The sequence below is a fragment of the Aethina tumida genome, chromosome 3, assembly GCF_024364675.1.
Source record: "Aethina tumida isolate Nest 87 chromosome 3, icAetTumi1.1, whole genome shotgun sequence".
Classification (NCBI taxonomy): domain Eukaryota; kingdom Metazoa; phylum Arthropoda; class Insecta; order Coleoptera; family Nitidulidae; genus Aethina; species Aethina tumida.
This window is the reverse complement of record NC_065437.1, coordinates 24,820,942-24,842,641: the sequence shown is the minus strand read 5'-3', so window position 1 is coordinate 24,842,641 and position 21,700 is coordinate 24,820,942. Positions and strand designations below refer to the sequence as shown.

The window sequence follows — 21,700 nt, the reverse complement described above, 5'->3', positions numbered from 1 at the left end:
TATCCGGTCATAGTGACACTTCTGTTTATTCACCTTTACAAATTACAACGTTGTAACATGTAATGTTAAATCATAATTAGTTCCGAAGATGGGCCAAAATTATAAAAGAAGAGTTAATGTAAAATTAAATAATACACATTTATTCATTAAATTTCAAAATTATAGTTATTAAATTTATGTCCAACACAATTCAGAAAAATATATGTATATTTGTAACATTTTATACAATAAAAATATAATAGTTTTTATAATTATTAAGCAACAATGCTGAATTAATATTAATTTAAGAGATCACTTTAAATAAAATAGTTATGGCTAAAATAATTAAAATCTTAAAAAGTTGCTGTATATACCACTGTATATATTATCTAGTTTTTAAAATATAGATACACAAAAATTATAATCAATTAACCAATCAATCATAACTGAAAATACCTTAAAACCTGATTTTTAAAAGTGTTTAAACAAAAACTTACTTACAAAAATGGACAAATAAAGTAGAAAATTAGTAAACAAATTAAATGGTTCTGTTAATATTAAAATATGCTAGTGAACATGTGGTTAGTAGCCTTCTTAACAACAACGAATAATATGTAAGGCAATCGTAACATTTCAGTTAAGCTGTTTGCGTAATGGAAGAAGATTGTTTGTGTTTGCATCGAAGCTTCGTTATTGGCAACAATGTGTTATTTCTGGCCCATCGCAGCAGATAATAACGCGAAAATAAAAATAGTTATTGACTTGGATTCGTTCAAAACAGGTTAAATTAATCTAAAATACGAATTTTTATTCGAATTAACTTTCGTTAATTTATTTGAATTTCTAATTATTGATTCATTTAAAAATGTGGATAAAAATGGATATTCATAATTTAATTTCCGTAATTAAATTTAGAGTAACCTTGACAGAGAAATCAAATTTGCATCAATTGATGTAGGAGGATAATACTTCCATAAATTAGATTATGTTTGGTATAATTTTAGTCCGTCACAGAAACCTTATTGAGTCGTTACACAGATTTATATTTGACCTCTTTAGAAATATATAAAAATAATTTGAGGTGTGATTTTAAATAAAGTGTAATAAAAAATAAATTTAAAATAAGTAGATCTACCCAATGCCAGATTAACCTTAAGATAGATGGTGCTCAGGCACCCCCGGAAATTGGATTTCTAATTTTATTTAAAATGTTCGGCGAAATTGAAGAAAAAAAAAGAAAAATACGGAAACAAATGTGAACTGAACTGCACTGGACATCAAAATAATAATGGTGGAGGAAACGGTACAACTCAATAAAGCACACATCTCCAAACAAATCTTACCCAAATATGAACAATAAATGATTAAAACTATTATAATAAAAAGCCACAATCCTCCAAACAAATATTAACAGACACAAACGGTGTGACACACTTTATAAAAAGAAAATAATATGTAGAACACAGTTTAAGTATAGCAAAATTGGTACGAGGAATTCGTGTGTGCCCAATTTTCATTCATAACCGGTGTCCGAAAGCACGTGGTCGTTCCGCCGTGTCTGACAGATCGAGCAAGTGTAACGGATGTAAATAAACAGCGTCCAATTGCACCCGATGAGATCACCGGAATCGTACCCGGCGAAAATCCACACACACAAACACACCAAACCGCAAAGCTCGAGCCGGGCCGAAAAAACAAAATCCACTCTACTCACCCTCGATATCCTAAGCGGCTGGTTGAGATCGGCGCCGCCGTGCATGCGAAAACCCCACGGCGAACCTCCGTCCAAGACAACCTCGCGCGTTGTCATGGTCCGCACGGATTCGGTCGCGGGCCAGCTGGACGCCGGCCAACTTGATTACATGCAGCGTCCACGTTGCGGGTCCTAGACGCCGCGATTGTCATCGATCAAAATAGACGTGTCGGAGGGTGGTGCGGCGCTTCCGACCACTTCCGTTTCGGTGTCGTCAATTCGACGGCATCGGGCTGTGACGGTACGACGCCTGCAAATGATACTTTCATTAGGGCGGAGAACCGGGGCGATTTGAGCAAACGGATAAATGGACTAGATATACATTGTTGCTAATGACTCTGTTGACAAACGTACAATACATAACAGGCGATAATTAACGACTACTAAATCAGAAACTGTAGAACAGTGTATTATGGAGTTCGCTCACAATTATCATTGATAACTAACATTGATAATTATGATGATATCTACATTTATGATTAAATCGGGATCAATCAAATATCAATTAAAAAAAACTCTAAACCAAATAAATTAGAATGAAAAAACTTTTAAAGAACTTCTTTATATCTCAATTTGTAAAGATACATATTTTCCAAATTAAACATTAAACAATTTATATTTATATTCGACATGAAAATATTTGTAGAATGCCTTTATATCTTAATCTGAATCTGATAGAAAAATGTTTTACATTTTTTTTATATCACAAATTAAAACTTGCTCATAAATTACACTGATAATTTTAATATTGATTGATTTAATATTTATATTTAAATGTATTTAATATACTTTGACTGGATTCAAAATTTATATCTGTATTCAATATAATGAAAATCTTTGAAAAGCTTATTTTATGTCATAAATTACACTGACAAATATTTTCCAAATTAAATGTATTCAATATATTTTTGCGGGATTCAAATTTATGTCTGTAATCGATATAATAATAAGTTTAATTTATAAAGATATATGTCTCAAAATTTAGTGATTTCAATATATTTTGACCGGATTCAAAATTTGTATCAGAATTTGATATTGTATTCAATAATTTGGCTGGATTCAAAATTTATATCTGTATTCGATAAATATTTGTATATTAATATTCTAATTTATAAAGATATGTATTTTAATATATTTTGATTGGCTTTAAAATTTTATTTGAATATGATGGGAAAATAGTTAAAGAATTTTTTATATCCTAAATTAAAAAGTTTTAATGTTTGCAAAATCCAATATATAAACTTTGGTGAGATTCATAATTTATATCTGTATTTAATATAAAAATCTATGAAAAGCTTCTTTTATATCATAAATTACACTGACATATATTTTTCAAATTAAATATATTCAATATATTTTGACCGGATTCAAAATTCGATTTGTATTCGATGACAAACTAACTAATTTATAATTATACATGTTTTCAAAATCCAGTGACTACAACATTTTTTGGCTGGATTCAAAATTTTAACTGTATTTGAATATCTAAAGAATTTTTTTATATCCTAAATTATAAAGGCCAAATGCTATTCAATATGAAAATCTTTGAACTGCTCCTTTTATTTTATTTATATTTTCCAAATTAAATGTATTTACTATACTAGGTGAGGTGAAAAGTAACCTCCTTGGGAATGAAACAATCTTTTTTTAATTTTTTCTTTCATTTTATTCAATATAGCCCCCTAACGATGGTCGATGAAAGCCTCGCGCGAGTTGAATTTTTTATTGATGAGCCATCTTTTAAGGTTTGGGAAGAGATAATAGTCCGATGGAGCTAAATCTGGCGAATAATCTGGATGGATGGACGAAGAGTATACCATGATAATCTCATCGGAGGGCCTTTATAAAACTTTTCTTTTGTTTTCTTCTCCGTTTTGCCTCTTAGTTGTCAAAACAAAACTAAGGGCTTTATCGCACTGAAATTTGACACGTTGGCCTAAATATGAATGGACTATAAGGCATCATAATCTTTTCCGCGAGAGCAGCGCAATTTTTGTCTGTATTCAATAGAAATATGTTTGTAGAATGTTTTTATATCCTAATTTATAGATAGATGTCCAGTGATTTCAACATATTTTGGCTGGATTCAAAATTGTTGTCTAAATGCGATAGAAAAATCTTTTTATACTTTATATTCTAAATTATAAAGTTACATGTTTTCATAATCCAATATATTCAGCATATTTTGGCTGGACACAAAATTTAGTCATTTAAATAAATTAAAAACGTAGTGTTATTTTTTTAAAAAAGAAATCTATGTACTTTTATTATTATTTAAATAGATAATATTGTTTTTATTAATGAAATTAGTGGTGTATAAAAAACAAAATTAAGAATTATTGAAATTATTTCTGTCTTATTCATTCTATAAGTATGCAAGATTTCTATCTCTATATCAAAATAGTAGTTTTGCATATATTAAAACAAAAATTGTCATATAATGTTAAGAATTTTAATCAAGATATGAAGAACTTGAATGTTTTTGTTTACTTATTATGCTGAAAACAATTTTCTAGTGATCTATATAAATAATTTTAATGGTATAATTTATTTTTTCTTCATTTTCGTCAACAATCATCCGTTGTTAAGAACCTATTAGAAAAAAGAAAAGTACTTGTTCTTGAGAATAATAAAAAATATACAGCAAGTTATTACAGTCTCATATAAAAGGGAAAACAAATGTATGATCTTGCTCATCACCGTATACAAACATTTTTAATGAGCAATAATTACAGTACAATTGTTCAAAGAATACGCCTTCCTCAACTAATGAATTAAATGGTGTTGCATGGTTTATTATTAAACCCAACGATAATACATGGTAAATTAACATCCGTATGTTGACATTTTTATTTTGCTACTGCGTTATAATAATCTACGCTCAATGTCGAACAAACATGCGTGTTTCAAAAACCATTAACATAGTATTTGTTTAATTTGGTGTCCCGTTAAAGTCGTTTGAATTAAAGATTAACATCCTCATCAGCATTTGACCAGCTAATTGGGCGTTTACTGCATTATGTTTAGAAGCGATTTCACTTCTTCATTTCACCGATTCGGTCATCGTAACAAACTATGGGGCTCATTAAAGCGATTTTAATGGTTTCGGTCGTTTAAATGGGTTTTTTTTCATTTCTTACGGCTAGTAAATAAATGGCAATGTTAAGTCATCTGATACGGAACTGTTCATAATATTTTTATATCTACGGCATTTCTCTACGTAAAGATACCGACAAAGACTACATCTACAAAGCTATTAATTAAATTATTACACCTAAAAATTCATTTCCATTTCGTGTGGGCGTGTAAATACATATTACAATTGGCTATTGTTACTTGCTAAAGTTTGTTTTTAATTCATACGCATGTGTATGTGTATGAATTTCGACCTTTCCCATTGTAATAACATTTCAGAAGGTTAATTTGACTGTTTGAAGAACCATAACACAAAAGTGAAATATTAAACCGCTGATATATTTTTATCGGGCGCACCTTCAAACCGACAAAACTATCGATTTCATTTCACGTCTGTATCACACATTTTACAAAAAAAAAAAAAAAATAATAATAAAAAATACATTAACGTTTGCACAAGGCCGGAAATTTGGTGTAAAATCAAATGTTTGACATCATTCAAATTTAACCTTATAAGGCTATAAAAGTGGAATTTACTACAGAATTATAAAAATTATTATCCGGAGGTAATGTGATTTGCATTGTAAATTTATGGTAAATATTTGAATGCCATAAAGCTAATTCTACAAATATTTATGTTATTTGTTGACACACTCTTATTAAGTTAAAATTGCTTTTAAAACTAAACGTACTATGTATTGTATGAAAAAATCTTATTTTTTTAATATTACTCTGTTAATTTTACTTTTATTGTAGCTTCATTTTAATATACGAGGGCTTAATGATAAGGTGTGTCTTAAATTTATTAATATAATCGACCACAATCAAGTTGTTTAAATAGAAAACTAAAATAAACAGAAATCTGACACTTCGACACTTATTACGGTATAAAGACATATGTTGAATAATTCGGTACTGTTACAAGTAATTTTCATTTTTACATAATATTTATTTTTATATTAATCTATATATATTTGAAATATTGAAATATTTTGTATGGTCTTTTTAACTATTCTTTTATCTTTCATTGTACAATGTATTCTATGAAAAAACCTTTTTTTTAATATTATTTTACCAATCTTGCTTTTATTGTAGTTTCATTTTAATATACGAGGTTTATATGATAAATATGTGTGTAAAATTTATTTTATTTTTTAAAATTATCTACCATAATCCAGGTACCATTTAAATAAAAGGCTAAACTTACCAAAAATGTGACACTCCATCAACAAAATGGACACTTCAACATTGTAACATTATGGCATTTTTTTAAATAATTAAGTACTCAAAAATTTAATTTATTTTTTTTATTACTCTGTATATATTATTTGAAATATTTTTTATGATCTTTCTAACAATACTTGTTTTCTTTCATTGTACAATGCGTTCTATGAAAAAAATCATTTTTAATATTATCTAACTCTTCGACAGTGTGATATGAAGGCATTTTTTAAATAATCAGGGACCCAAAAAAGTAATTTACTTTTTTGGTTTGATTTATTTGAATAAAATTTTATTTATATTTAAATATTTTTTTATTACCCGGTATTTATATATATATATATATATATATATATATATATATATATATATATATATATATATATATATATATATATATATATATATATATATATATATATATATTTTTTGACCTTTCTAACTATGCTTTTTTTCCTTCATTCTAACATGTATTCTAAGAAAAATCCCCTTTTTTAAATATAACTTTACTAATCTTGGTTTTATTGTAGTTTTATTTTAACATACTAGGGCTGTATGATAGGTGTATGCGTTAAATTTATTTTCGTTGTCCATTTTTTACGTAATAAATTATTTAATTCCAAGGTTATAATTAAGGTTGATCTTTCGAAATTCTTTTCTCGTGTTATAAATTTGCTTGTAGAATGTTAAAAAAGGGGTAATTATTTTGTTGAATAAAAGTTAATTTGGACAAAGTCATGTTAGCTTAAAGTTAAAATTAAAAACGTTTTCCGGTATCTAACATTTTGAATTTCCAACCTACCCGCGGTGCGACTTCTGCCTCGACATTATAATTCATACACATGTGTGCAGAGCTAATTTCAAATTCATCAGTTGTTCTCTCTTTGAAATTGTACTTGTTAAATTAGTTGGAACAATTTGTGTTTCATTACATGTCACGAGTTTTACTAATGGTTAACGAAGATTACATACGGAGGGGAACAACAAAACATCGTATTTGTTGATTATTATTATTCATGTGCTACGTTATTGTGTCATGAATTTTCAATTTAAGGTTGTCCCGTAGTAATTTAATAATTTGAATGTTTTCAATTTAATTTTAAATGTTATTGTGCGATGTGCCGACCAATTTATTATTGTATAATGGCACGGTGTTTTTATTATCAGACTTTAAAAAGGGGGGTTATTTGTGTAAAAGTTCAGCTAGTGACATTTTTCGATCGTTGCTTGTTAAGAATAAGAAAGTGAGGCTTATAAGATTTTAATTTACTGCATCTTAATACTTACAACGTAAATGTTGTTGGTTCATATCTAAAATTAGATCATTTTAAATATGTAATTAGTAGGCACCGCACTATATTCCCAATAAATCATTTAAAAAAATATTTGGTGATAATATTTAAAAATGTAAAAACTACACGATGATTAAGTTTTAAATTTAGATACAGTACTGGCTATAATTATAGCAATTTTTATGAGCTGTACCACTTAAATTAGATGCCAGTAACTATTGTTTTTTACTAATTTTATTCTTTAAAAAATTGTGTACTTTCTTATTTTTCAATAGACAAAATTATAGCAACTTTTTACTTTATAGTCTTTTATTGCTCTCTGTGAATTTAAATCGATTATTTGCTAGTGGTCTTTTGCTTATTATAATTATTTAATCATTGACCGAAATGAAACTGTCAGAAAAAATATAATTTAACGTTCTCAAAACCAAGAGAAACAAGAAGAGATGATTAAGAGTTTAAGGCTAAATAAGTCAATAGTTTCATGTATTATTAAAAAAATTAAAAGTGACTGGCAAAGTTGTACCTACAAAAAATTTTGTCCGAGTTCGAAAAACTTTAAATAAAATCCATAAGTAGATAATTCGATTGTCAAAACAATCCAATCTGTGGATAGACGTACCCCAACCCCAAACCTACGAAAAAGCCCTGATTTCTTCTAAAATTGTGAAAGTTGAATTCTGATTTGCTTAGGATCACATTCACTGGACCACGTGACAGTGGAGAAGAATAGTTTTTAGTGACGAATCTAAATTTAATTTATAACAAAATGATGGTTATGTATATGTTAAACATCCTACATGGACAAAACCACACAAAAAGTTAAGCTAGTTAATACTAGTTAGATAAAAATGCCTGCAAGACGTGCTTTGTCGAGTGATCTTAAAAATCTTATTGTTTCCAAGTACAAATCAGAACTTAAACAAATTTTAATTGGTAGTAGTATTGTGTTAAGAACAATTCGAGCCTCTAATACGAGAGGAACACTTCCTAAACCTGGACGACTGAAAAAAACCAACAATACTGACTATCGAAGAATTGTAAGAGCATCCAAAAGTGATCCAAATCAAACTGCTGAAGACCTTATGACTAAATATTCTCATTTAAAGGTGCCTGTCAATAGCAAAAGACGTAGGTTAAAGCAAAATAATTTATATGGACAGACCCGTCAGAAAACCCTTCTTTTCAAGAACAAATAGAGCTGCCAAACTCCAGTTTGCACGGAAGCACTTAGACTGGCTTGAAAAAAAAAATTAGAAAACCATATTGTTTACTGGTGAAAATAAATTTAATTTATTTTCATGAGATGGAATTCGATGGATTAGACGTCCAGTCAACAAAATGTTTGATCCTAAGTACACCAAGGGAACAATTAAGCATGGTAAGCTGAGAAAAATATGCCTTTGTCATGGATTTTCCAATACGATAATGATTCGAAGCATACAGTCAAAGTTGTAAAAGACTTTTTTTATTCCTTTAATGGAAACCTTATGAAGTGGTCAGCTCAAGGTCCTGATTTAAACCCCGTAGAAAATCTATGGGACATAATTAATCTTAAAATGAGAAAAGCTTGGCAAATTTCAAAAGTCAGATGAATAGTTTGAAGCTATTAATTATTTGGAATTCTGTTTTTAAGCAAGCAATTGTTAACCTTGTTTTTCCATGAAAAGAAAACATCAAGAGGTAATAAAAATTAATGGATATGTTATTTTGTTGTTTTACTTTTGACTCCTTGTTTTATTTTATAAGTCAATTATATATAGCTGATAAAAATTAAATATAAATATTGTTTTTAATTTCATGTACTAATTTTAATAAACAAATGTATATATAATTTTTTTCTTAAAAATAAATTTGTTGCTTTACTTATGACTGGTACTATATATAATATATACAGAAAAGCGTTTGACCAGTCTGAATTTGGAAAGAGACAACATGCATAACAGAGACAGAGAAGTGTGCCTCATGTGGGAGACTTACTGTCTTTGTAGTACATGATGTCTCTTTCAGGATTCAGATGGATCTCTTTCGTACTGTATATATAATATATATAAAATGTATAATATATTATAATATACATAATGTATATAATAAAGAAAAGAAGGTGTTTATACATGAAAAACATAACAGGTTGTATTTTCTTCAGGGTAAACTAGCTTGTCCCAAAATTTGACCATATTTTAAAAACACCACATATATTTAGAAACGAACTTCTTCTAAATTATTACTATTAAGAGAATAATTGGAATAATTAAACTACAAAATACACACACTAGAATATTTTTGCCTGTCCTAAATTCACATGAAAACAGTTTTGTAATAATCCACCTTCCATGTATTTGCAGTGAATCCCTTGTATTAAGAATTTCACAGGTGTATCAAATTAAATAATCTCTTGTGCAGCATAATATTATAAAATGCATTCTGCAACAAACGTAAATTCAGTTAATATTACTTAATATCATGCCAAACGATTATGGTACATGTTAGCCTAGTCGCTTTTTCCAGACACTTTGTTTAGCATTGGGGCTTATAAGATCAGTGGCTCCGTCCGAAATAAATGTAAACGAATTTTAAATAACATAAACTAAATCGAGAAAATAGACTTGTTTGTTTTAGTTGAACGTTAAAATATTTGCTAAGGAGCTTCTAAATCGTTTGTCTTTTTTACACACATAACTATTTATCCGTAAAACTAATTGTAAAATATGTAACACAGTCAAACAGTCGGTGAAACAGAACGTATTTAAATAAATTAATTTGGGAGGCAAACGTTTGCTCATCAGTGGAGTATTAATTATTCCTTAAATGTCTGCATAAGAGAACGCAGTTAATTACAGTAGACAGTTTCGCTTGCAAGCTTTAATGCGCCATGTAACAATTCGGTAATGTTGGTTGGTTACTGTAAACTAATCCATATGTTAACCTAATGGTGTGCAATAATGAATTGTAGAACTATTAGTACGCATAATTAAATTAATATCTGTTAGTTCAGTCTATAGGAAATTAACTTGAAATTAAAAACATATATGTCACACATATGTTAAAGCTTAAACATAAAAAATTAAATTATTTGTTGAAAACAATATTGCAAAGTGTTAATGTTGTTAAAAATAAATATACACTGACAATTATTTGTAATTTAGGAATCACCATTAAATTAAATGTAAAAGATGTAATGGGAAAACTATAAAATAATTTTGAAGATAACTGAACATACTAAAATATTTTTATATTTTATTTTTTCATAGGTACAAATTATTATCTGTAGTCACAGCATCAAATATTATTCAGTATTTTATAATTTTTCTTATAGATCCATCAATTTTTCCTGTGTTAGTTAATTGAATTTTTACAGAATTACCATCATAAATTAATTTTTAATTGTACTTAAACGTAAAAACGGTTTCTTAATTAATTGGAATTACTTATCTTAAAACACTTTTCACCTACAAATTGTTAAAACAATTTTAAACTTACTGGAAAGCAAGAAGACTGTTGGAACCAACACAACTCCCCACAAAACCAAAACGAATAAGAAAAACAAATACCGGCGATTATAATTCCCAATTAGCAAAAAGCGATTGCGATGCACGTTTCTCGGCTTCCTCCTACGCGATTCTCCGGTGCGGTCACCGACGGAGGACTGATGTTGTTGTGCGGATTAGAAGCGGCACGCGATCGACTTGCGCGGCTCCAACGCCGTGGTCTTTTGACGCCCGTCCTCCGGCTTGGCAGGAAAACGTGCACTTGACATTTGGCAGGAAAATCGCATCGCATCATCCGAGAAGGCTGCTGCGTTTGATGCAGTTCCGTTTCAGACGCCACGTTTTCATGTTATGGCTGTCAGACTGTTGTTTGGTTAATTGAATTTTCACGGAAGTTGTGAGAAGCGGTCTCTTATTGTTCGGTGCACTTCTACGGCTTTACAATACGCATCGTAAAAGGGCAAAGGGTGCATGCTGACATTTTGTTTATCAGCTAAATTGCACGCGAAGCTGAAGCTGAAACTTTGTTAGGAAATGAGTAATTTCATGAAAGAAAACGGTAACCTACATTCGGTTGTTCATATTCTTGAAACAAAAAATCCAAAAATGAATTTATGATTGTAAAAAAGTTGATTTTAGTTTTGTGTGTAATTTTCATCAACTGCAATGCACTTATTTAAGCTCTAATTTATGGATTCCATCTTTGAAATGGTTTTCCGGAAGTTGCACTCCTCTACGGCAACTATTACCTCTTCGATTACTGAAAATCTTCTCCAACAAGATTTTTTGAGATGCGAGAAGTGTCGAAAGTTAGAAGGAGCTAACTCGAAAAATAGCCTAGATGTTGAATTGTTTATTATTCGAATAGTTAATAAACAAAGAATGATTTAAATGCAATTACTGTATCTGGTATTTTTTATGTTTACCTACTGGTCTCCTTACAATCCCCTTACCATCATTTCCAAATAAACTAAACCTACTTTTATCGCTAAGTAACATTAATTTCCACATTTCGTTGGACCACGGGAGATGCAAATCTAAGCTCATTTTTTCTATTTTTCTTTGATAATTTCCCGTAGTTTTCCTTCCACAGTCTTGGGGGATACATTTCGTACATTACCTTGCAGTAATTCTTTATGAATATTACTGTTAGTATGGAATTTTTCTGGGATACATGCTTTCTGCGCTTGTCATAATTTGTATCCGTATTACAAGGTCAAATTTATTCACAATTATGGATATGGTCCCTTTACAATCTACAATCTGTTTTTGTAAAGCCATTGGGATTTGCTTTCGATTTGCGAAGCTTTGAGAAACTAAACAATACTGATAGATGGTCAATATAAATGAAATTTAAGGGATTTCCAAACTAATGTCTGGGTAAAAAACTGGGTCTATAAAACAATATTAAAACAAACGCTCTGTAGAGCGTTTCATTTAATATTATTTTTTATAATTATTGTTTATTTGCTATTTTAAACAATTATATCCTAGGGTTTCCAAACTTTTGTCCAGGAATGTAAATCCCATCTATACTTACAATACTCTTATTCCAATCTTCTAACTTATGATTTTTTTTTAGAAAATTTGCAAAGAAATACTCTATCGCAGCTGTTATATATTGGTTTGATGAAAATCCGTGTCCCAATTTCTTTTTCGATATACAAAGAGAATCAAAAGCCATGGAGAATTAAATCTAGTGGATAGTTTGCATCTTACAACAATTGGTACTCTAATTCAGTGATTTTAACTGTGAGAGACATTATATAGATGGAATATGATTTTAATCGTATAAGGTAATAATAATATTAATATACTGTTTTTCCAGTTTGGGGAAAACCCAAGAACATTATTTCTTTAGCCCAAGAAACTAAAACGAATTCGCTTCAGCATTATTCCTTGGATTCTTATTTTGATTCAGAATCATGAGACTAGATCCAAGTCTCATCAGTAGTAATAAAAGGAACTGTAAAATCTTGTTTATCTTTTCTGAAACATAGATAGATAGATGTTTAATTTGAATTTCCATTGTTTTTAAACGTTATTTTACAAAGAATTTAATGACACGATATTCAGTTTGTTTTTATAGGGGAATATAAACTGAAATATTAAAATTGCATTGAAATTTTGGTACTACTGTTAACAAATAGTTTAATTTAATTTAACTACCATGTATATTTTATATTTGCTCTTTTCTTTTAAGCAGATAAGATCTCAGATCTTAAATGCAAAATTCCAATTTTCATCCGATAAAAACAAACAAAATGTAAGACCATTTCACATTTGAATAAATTCCTTTATTCGCTTTCAGAGAATCGCACAAGAAAATACAACCCTTATTGAAATGCCGACCGTATATTTAATTCATCGGAACGTAAAATTGGTTTGCACTAATAAATTGATAACAATTTGCATACGGTTTTTGCAATAGAGCTAATATTAATTACACCTTCGAAAGGAAAGGAACATGGCTCAGACATAACACAATTATAATTTTTTGAGTTGTGAGAAGAGCCAAAAGTGAATTAAGGCTAAATCTGATACAGTCTGGATATTGTAACAACTGGTAATTTATTTCAGCGATTCTTGCTGTCATTTTTTGAAATGTGTGGGAAGGGGAGGTTATTTTCTTCTGTGAACTCGTTCTTTAAATTTTTGTGGCTAATTAATCAAAAAAAGTTACAATAATAATTTCAATTTATTGTTTTACCTATTTTAAGGTAACCTATAATCAAAATTCCTATTGCATCTTAAAAAAAATGAGACTAAAAACTTCCTGGCCATCTATGAACACCAATTCGTTTTGAAGGCGAAGAGTTGGATGCACACTAGGTACATTCTTGTTTTGATTCAGGATCATTGAGAGTAGATGCAAATCTCATCCACAGTGATAGAACAATACACAAAATCCTCTATATATTTTCTAAAGTGCTAGAAATATTGATGGCACAGTTTTATTCCAATGTGCTTTTGTTTCATTGTTAGGACATATGGTTATCTTTTTGAAAAATGGTTTTGGAAGCCAAAATTTTCATTTAAATGATTCTAATAAAATGCCAAGAGCTTCTAATTCTCCCTCGTTCAATTGACGATCGTCCAGATTCATATACTGTATTTTCAAGATGATTTTTCATTTTAATGCAGTTTTTGACAACTTAGATCACCATCAATTTCATTATGATTTTCTTTAAACCTTCTTTTACACAGAATTTGCCGTCAATATGTTACAATTTATTCTTTTGTCAAAAATTGTAAAATTAAATGGACACATTGAAGTGACGTAGCCATTTTCTTATGAAACGTGAAATATTAAGATGGCGTCGAAGTTTTAGTTCTAATGTTGATAAATAGCACCTCACAAACTTACTGAACACTCTAATACATCTGTATATTTTACATTTCCTCTATTCTCTTAAACAGATAACATCAAAAATCTTAAATATACACTATTTTCATCCAACAGAAACAAACAAAAATGTGAAGCCATTTCACATTTGAATAAATCCTTTATTTGTTTTCACAGAATCACACAAGAAAATTTAACTGTCATTGAAATGCAGCGCACACATAACATAAATTAATAACAATTTGCACACAGTTTTTGTGCCACACAATGTCACAGCCAATATCAATTACACCGCCGTACGGAAAAGAGCATGGCTCAGCCGTAATACAAATCCAAATGTTATTAGTTCACTTTTATGACATTAAACGCGTGCCCTGCGAGGCGCAGTTACATTTATTGCATAGTTCAACGTCCTACAAAAGGGCTGATCTTAAATGCCTTGTAAACATTTACCATGTAGCTCAGGGCGAACCGGCTCATGTTAGTTGGGCTAATAAATTGCTGGCTGGATACTAGGAGATATCTGACAAACGTGTGTGAAACGTAGGGGATGAAGAATGTTATGTGTTCTTCGGGAACGTTTAGCTGATGGCAAGACAATTTATTCGAATTGTGTTTCTGTGTTTGCGTTGACGTGTCTCCCCATTTTTGATTTTGATAAGATTTTCCATTTGTTCAATATAATATAATATAATAATTCACTCCAATCTCCATTAAAGTTATTAAAATTATTTTTTGTGTTATTATAATATGTAACAAACACAGTGGAAAGTAGGAAGCATTTCTGAAATAATTAACAATTAAGAGAAAATTGATTTCCTCACAACCTCCTGAATTTAGAAATCTAAACAAATGGTAAACGTAAACGGTAAAGACACGGTAATTTATTATAACTTAATTATAAATCTCGTCGACATAACTGGCAAGGAACCATGCTAATATTCAATTAAAATAAATAAATTGTGAGTTTCGAGGCGTTACTAAATATACGCAAGATGAGTATATGGCCATTTGAGTTATTTATAGGCACATCAAGCATTAAGGATTGGCTTTCGATTAATAGGTACTCACCGATAGCACTCTTACAATAAAAATAACTGAGATTATTTAATTAATGGACTTTGTAATAAACAATAAGCACACACGTTCTCCTATCTGCCCTGCTGTTTGGCCGAAATGTGAACGTATAATAAGAATAATATTAAAAATTTGAACGCACTGGATTTTTTACAAAAAAACTTGTGACACTTGCCAAAGTTAAAAATATATAGTTCAAGAAGATTCGATATATTCAATGGGAGAAGCCTCCAATTTCATGATATTAATGGAGGTGATACAATGTAAAAGTTGTATCATTAAAATATATTTAAACGTGATGAATTTTAATAATCATAAACATTAAATTTAAATTTTCCAGCAGTACAATGATGATTTTTTTCAAGCAGCCTTAATGGGTTAAAAATAGTCAACTTGACCTACATTCGTTCATTCACGTATCACCATTTTTTATTGAAAATGCCTGGGAATTATTAATAATAATACAATACTGAGTTTAATTTTGTGTCGTTACCAAGATTTAATGTTATATTCTTACTATTAGATAAAATAAAATATGAAAAGAAATTATATATACAAAGTTTTTCTAAAATAGAAGGTCATGGGAGCAGTTACAACTGGTCCAACAATATAGAAAAGTTTGTCCTGAAGAAAAAACAGCCACTCAAATTTGAATTTCAAAAATTGTGTTTTATTCTCATATTATATTTAAATTAAACTAAACAATTTAATGAAATCTCGCCCTATTTTCTAAACCTACCACTGAACATTTTTAAAAACAATTAAGCTTTTCATGTTAATTGCACAATTTGGAAGAAAAAATGTATTTTAATTAATTTTGACTATTTTGATCGTTTTTGAAATATTTCAGTTTAATTGTTTATTTTAATTTTCTTCAAATGTTAAAATTGAAATATTTCAAAAACGACTGTGTTAATCAATTAATTAATTAATCAAGAACATCTTTTTTCTTCCAAATTGTACAAATAATATAAAAAGTTTAATAGTTTTAAAAAATAACGTGTGGCGTAAAAAGTAGGGCGAGGAAATGACGAGAAATATACGTATCCTTATGTATGAAGTTTTTTACATTGAATTGTAGACATATATTTTAGACCAAAATTAAACACGATCGTAAAAAAATATGAGGAAATATCAATTTTTGAAATTTAAATTTGAGGGGTGACTACTTACTACCTACTTTAGAAACACGTATAGTATCGAGCAAAAGTAGAGAAACATTTTTTTGTTGTAATTTTTCATTTATACAAACTAAAATTCATTTTATATCGACAATAATACACACAAAATTTAAAGATTTAAACATATATTAATAAATTCATTATTCATCAAATATAAATTTGAAAGTAAATAAACAAAATATGAGAAGCAAAAGTAAAGAAACAAATTTATTTTTTTTATTTTTATATTAAATTATGTTAATATTTGGTGGCATATCCCTTACTGTTTATGACATCTAAGCACCTATTTTTCATAGAGCCAATAAGGTTATGAAGGTGATCCCTTGGAACTGGGAAGGTTCTCAGTGGGGTTAAGAATCGCACTCTGTGCTGTCCATTTCAAGTTAATCTTGCTTGCGTCTGAAAAGAGTACTGTATTTCACTTGGTAATGGTCCAGTTTGGATGTTCATGAGCGAACACTAGACAGATATTTCTATTTTTCTTTCTGTACAAAAATGTCCACATCCCCTAGGTCGTTTTTATTTTCGACTGCAGTACGTAAGGGGTCCACCACCACAAGTTGTTTAATTTTATTGTTCCCTTCGTTGATTGCTTTGCTAGGTCTACCCATCTTAGTAAGACAATCTATAGATGTTTGTACAAAATGTTTAATTGTTTTGGAAATAACTGACCTATTCATTTCTAATTGTTATAAATTTTAGCTTACTTAACTCCAACTTTATACTTCCATATTATCAACTGCTTTAGTTGTACACTTAACTGAATATCACGAGGTATTTTTTACAACGATATATAAAACACGCAATTGTTTTGCTCGTTAAAATTAAAAAAACCTTTTTTTAAGCACAGAGTGTTTCTTTTAAAGACATACATATATGTAAAGACAGTGGAGTGAAAAAAGTATATTCCAGAATTTCATAAATATTTTGTATTTGTTTCTCTATTTTTGCCCGCTACTGTATACAAATTATAAAAAGATCCTTAAGTTAACACAATACATAATTAAAATAAAAATCTTTGATTTAATTTTTTAATCATTAGAAAAATTGAGTCGCGTTTGCAGTAAACACTGTATTGAATTTATTATACAAAATAGTAATACTTAATTAAAATCCACGTATAGCCATAAAATTTGTGACCTACTGAATAAAACATTTTTGCGTGTTCCCATGAAAACAAACTACGAATACAATAACGCAAAAAAAATATTAAAAATAGCCTGGTCAATTTTCATTTCATAAATAAGTCGACTTGTGAAAATACGGACCGTCACGTTGGAATGAATGGTTGCAACTACTGTGGGATGTTAATGATTCTCGTTAAGTGCTATTTTTACGGTTAATATTGGAACCGTTTGGTTGCATCATGGTGTTATCTAAAAAATTCCTTTATAATGGAGTAGATTAATAGGTTTATTGTTTGATTTAAAGCCGCACTATTTTAATGCATAAATGGTCCCATATTTCATATTTAAATACAGATTGTCTGCTATAAGATTGCCACATAATATATTTTTGTTATTGAGCTATTGAGGATGATATTTTCCAAAAGTAATTTGTTGTGTTTTTGATGGTTTATGTAGCCCGTAAATAAAATTACAGGTGCATAATAAACAGCACATAATAAACTTTGGTCGTTATAATGGAAAAGTGTCAAATTTTTTATAATTTTTCTCGGGTTTAGTGTAAAAGTTTGTGCATAAAATTTAATGGCAAAACTAAGGAAGTGTCAGATATAATTAAAAGCTTAGAACTTAATTTTTTTTGATTAATTAATTAATATTTTAGTACAGCTTTTAACTTACTCTTCTTGAATTGTTCTTCTCTATTAAATGGAAAACTTCATAAATATTGTTTTTTTAAGTATTGTTTGACTTATAGAAAAGTCCGTTTTGTACGTTTTCTTTAGAAACTTAATTCACTACACAATTTACTTTTACAGCATTCTTCGTACGTTACTCTTTCTCTGTAAAGTTTACATATTTTAAGTCTACAGTTATTTTTAAAATTAATAAATAAGGGACAATGATGAATATAATTAATTATCATATGACTTTCAAAAATTCTAAACTATACAGAATTTTAAAGTTGAAAGATATTAGGAGTAATATTGGTTGGTTGAAGAGAATAATCAAAAAAGCTTCATTAATATTGTAAAATTTATCAAATTTTTCTTTTTATAAAAATAAAACAATATTGTGTTCAATTCAAGTATCAAATAATTTTTTATAAAATTCAATAGATTTTAAATAAATAAAAACGAAATGTATAGAATCTGTTTGTGGATATATAACAATAGTTTTGATAATAAATTTCATGGACAAACCTTTTATGTAGCTTTTACAATAAATCAGATACAAATTTAACGCAGTTTCCATTATAATGGACAAAGTTTATTATGTGCCAGAAATTTGATTTAACAGGTAGATAACTTATCAAAAACAGGACATATCATGTTCGATAAATTTTATTCTCAATTGCTCAGTAACAAAGATACATTAAACTAACCCTTTTATGGACGACACTCTTTATGTAAATATCACACAACAGTTGTAAATATCTAATTTTAATGTTTAATTTTACGTTTATTTACAGTAGTGGTCATAACTTTTTAAAATGTTAAATATTTTAACCATAACTATCAAAATATGTTAATAATAAATTACTATTGTTGTTTTATACTGTATTATAAAAATAATGTACTACATTCGTATTCTATAAAATATTACATATGTTTTTCTGAATTGAGCTGGACATAAATATAGTAATTTTTAAAGGGAATTTTGATGATTAAGTCGGTGTTATTTAATTTAACATCAATATTTTGTTTTAAGCAAAATAAAATTAGTCTTTCACATGGTTAAACCAAGGTTTTTCTATATCTGGGATGAAATGAACCCCCATCCACTAACCATTTTTTCTCATAATCTTTGAACTAACTAACAGCAAGTCCCATTTCCTTCAGGTTAGCATTAATTTCACTTGACTATAAGATTGGATTGTCTTTTGACATTAGAATGATCAGGTTGTCGATTTGTTTAAGTTTTCATATAAGCCCAAGGACAGTTAAATTATGCAGTACCCCGACTACACTTTCAGAGAATTGTGGCATGAAGAATACAATACTGTAATGATAACATTTAGTGATAGAATGTCAATACGAGTCTGGAGTCCTCCAAATCAAAGTACCACCTATACCTATAATGGTATAGGTGGTACTTTTCTATGAGGTAGAAAGAAGCTCTACATTATTATAAATATTTGGTATATGTACAAATTTTTGTTTATTTTCGAGTTATTATTCTTCCGATATTTTATATAATTTTATTTTTATAAACATACTAGTTATAAAAATACAACTCCCTTTTCCCAAACTTCCACTAACGAATCAAATTTATATATTATTTTTTTTCTCTCTTGAAATTTTTGCCAAAAAAATACCTTAATTCTGTTATGTTTTTATTTTTAAACAATTATTTCACCAAATAGTGTTGACAATTTTCTGCAGGTCTCAAAAAGTACATTACATCTTAAGTTTTCATTAACAAAAGCATGCAACTAAACTATATAGAACAATTTAAATTTAAAACAATACATCATGAACATGATAACGATAAAGCATGCTAAATACAAATGTTTATTTATGACGTTTAACTATAAACAACTCTTCATGCCAAAACATTATGCGCTATCTTCGACAATTGGCATACATTGCTTTACACATGATCTCAACTCACCGGGGTCCATAACAATTGCTTATGCATTAGTCATTCGTGATATAAAATTAGTAAATGTCACCGTGACTGAATCGATGCGAAAACTGTTTGGACCGTAGTCGTTGTGAACGTATGGAAAACCTGAGGTGACTTGCGATACGAAAATCGAAAAACATCAACGTCAACTCGGTGGATCAAACGAAAATCTCAAATAACAGATGTTAGGCGCCATCATTTGAACATGCGCCGAACGCCTAATCAATACCACATGGCACATGCTTTTGTTTGTTTCCCATCTCTGTCGCGGCTTGTTACGATGATGTCAGATCGTTGGAATTCATTTCTCAGATACGTACTTAAATTTGTCTGACAATTAATTAAAAATAATTTATTAATTAGACTTATGAGGTAAGATAAATAACAGTACCTATGTAGATAATTTATTATTACCTATAATACACGCTAGTGGTCATTGTTATGACAACTTTCTAAACTGTTAAATATCATAACCATAACGTAAAATGTTTATTTTTTAATTTATAAATTTCTTTTTCATTGAAGGAATCATTAAATTTTTATAATTTTTATGCGAAGATTGGCTTTCATCATTGTAGAATTGGCTGCTAAGGCCTTCTTTGCCAAGATCTGCTGTTTATGTTGATCAACCCTTAAATTTATCCACAGATAGTAAACTACTCAAATTTCAAGCCAAAATGATGATACCTGTTGTTACTCAAAAGCAAATTTTCCTCTTTTTATCTTTAATTGCGTATAATATATTGTATAAGTATTTTCTTAAAATATTGTCTCACCTCGTGGTCTTTAAATTCAATTTGGCAACGTTATGAACTTCTAGATTTCTTTAAGTTAATTAACTATTTACAGTTAACAGTTGAATTACTACTTCTATTCTCAAAGAGATGTCACCACATTTTAGTAAGATTTAAATACTAAATAATAGATATGTTTCATAATTCAAAAAATAAAATATATAGAGTGATTCGAAACTCAATGTACATACATAAAGCCATAATTATACCAACTTATTTATAATATATTGTACTACTTGAATTGGATGCCAGTACCTATAATGTTTTTTCTGTTATTGTTCTTTCTACTGCGCAACTGGTCAATCAAATTTTATTCTTTGAAAGATTTTTTTTTATTTTCCAAGGACAAAATTACTTACAACTTTTTATTTTATGGTATTATTCATTGCTGTCTGTGAATTTAAATACATTATTTATTAGCAGTTTATAATTATTATTCGTCGAAGTGAAAGTGTAAAAAAAGTTATTCACAAAAAGACCAAGAGAAACAAGAGGAGATGGCTAAGAGTTTGCGATTAAATAAGTCAATCGCTTCTTGTATTATTGAAAAATTTAGAGAAACTGGCCAAAATGTAGCTAAGAAAAAATTTTAAAGTTTGTAAAACTTGAAAGAAAATCGGAAACTGGATAATTTCAGTGTCAAAGAACAATTTAATTTTATCGTCAACTGAAATTAAAGCCG

General features: G+C 28.8%; 1 protein-coding gene across 13 annotated transcripts in view; it reads right to left on the bottom strand.

Annotated features, from left to right (window-relative positions):
* LOC109593978 (uncharacterized) overlaps window positions 1-20,339 on the bottom strand; it is an 86,169-nt gene extending 65,830 nt beyond the window's left edge. For 8 of the 13 annotated variants that reach the window (XM_049964804.1, XM_049964809.1, XM_049964812.1 and 5 more), the window contains exons 1-2: window positions 10,861-11,008; window positions 1,694-1,982 (exon numbers count right to left, since the gene is read on the bottom strand). In XM_049964804.1, the coding sequence (XP_049820761.1) occupies window positions 1,694-1,789 (96 nt within the window). In that variant the 5' untranslated portion in view covers window positions 1,790-1,982; window positions 10,861-11,008. Of the gene's footprint in view, window positions 1-1,693; window positions 1,983-10,860; window positions 11,010-15,285; window positions 15,381-20,209 lie in introns of those variants that run through there. The other 5 variants (XM_049964805.1, XM_049964806.1, XM_049964813.1 and 2 more) reach the window with 5 other exon arrangements.
* Window positions 20,340-21,700: the final 1,361 nt, after the last annotated feature.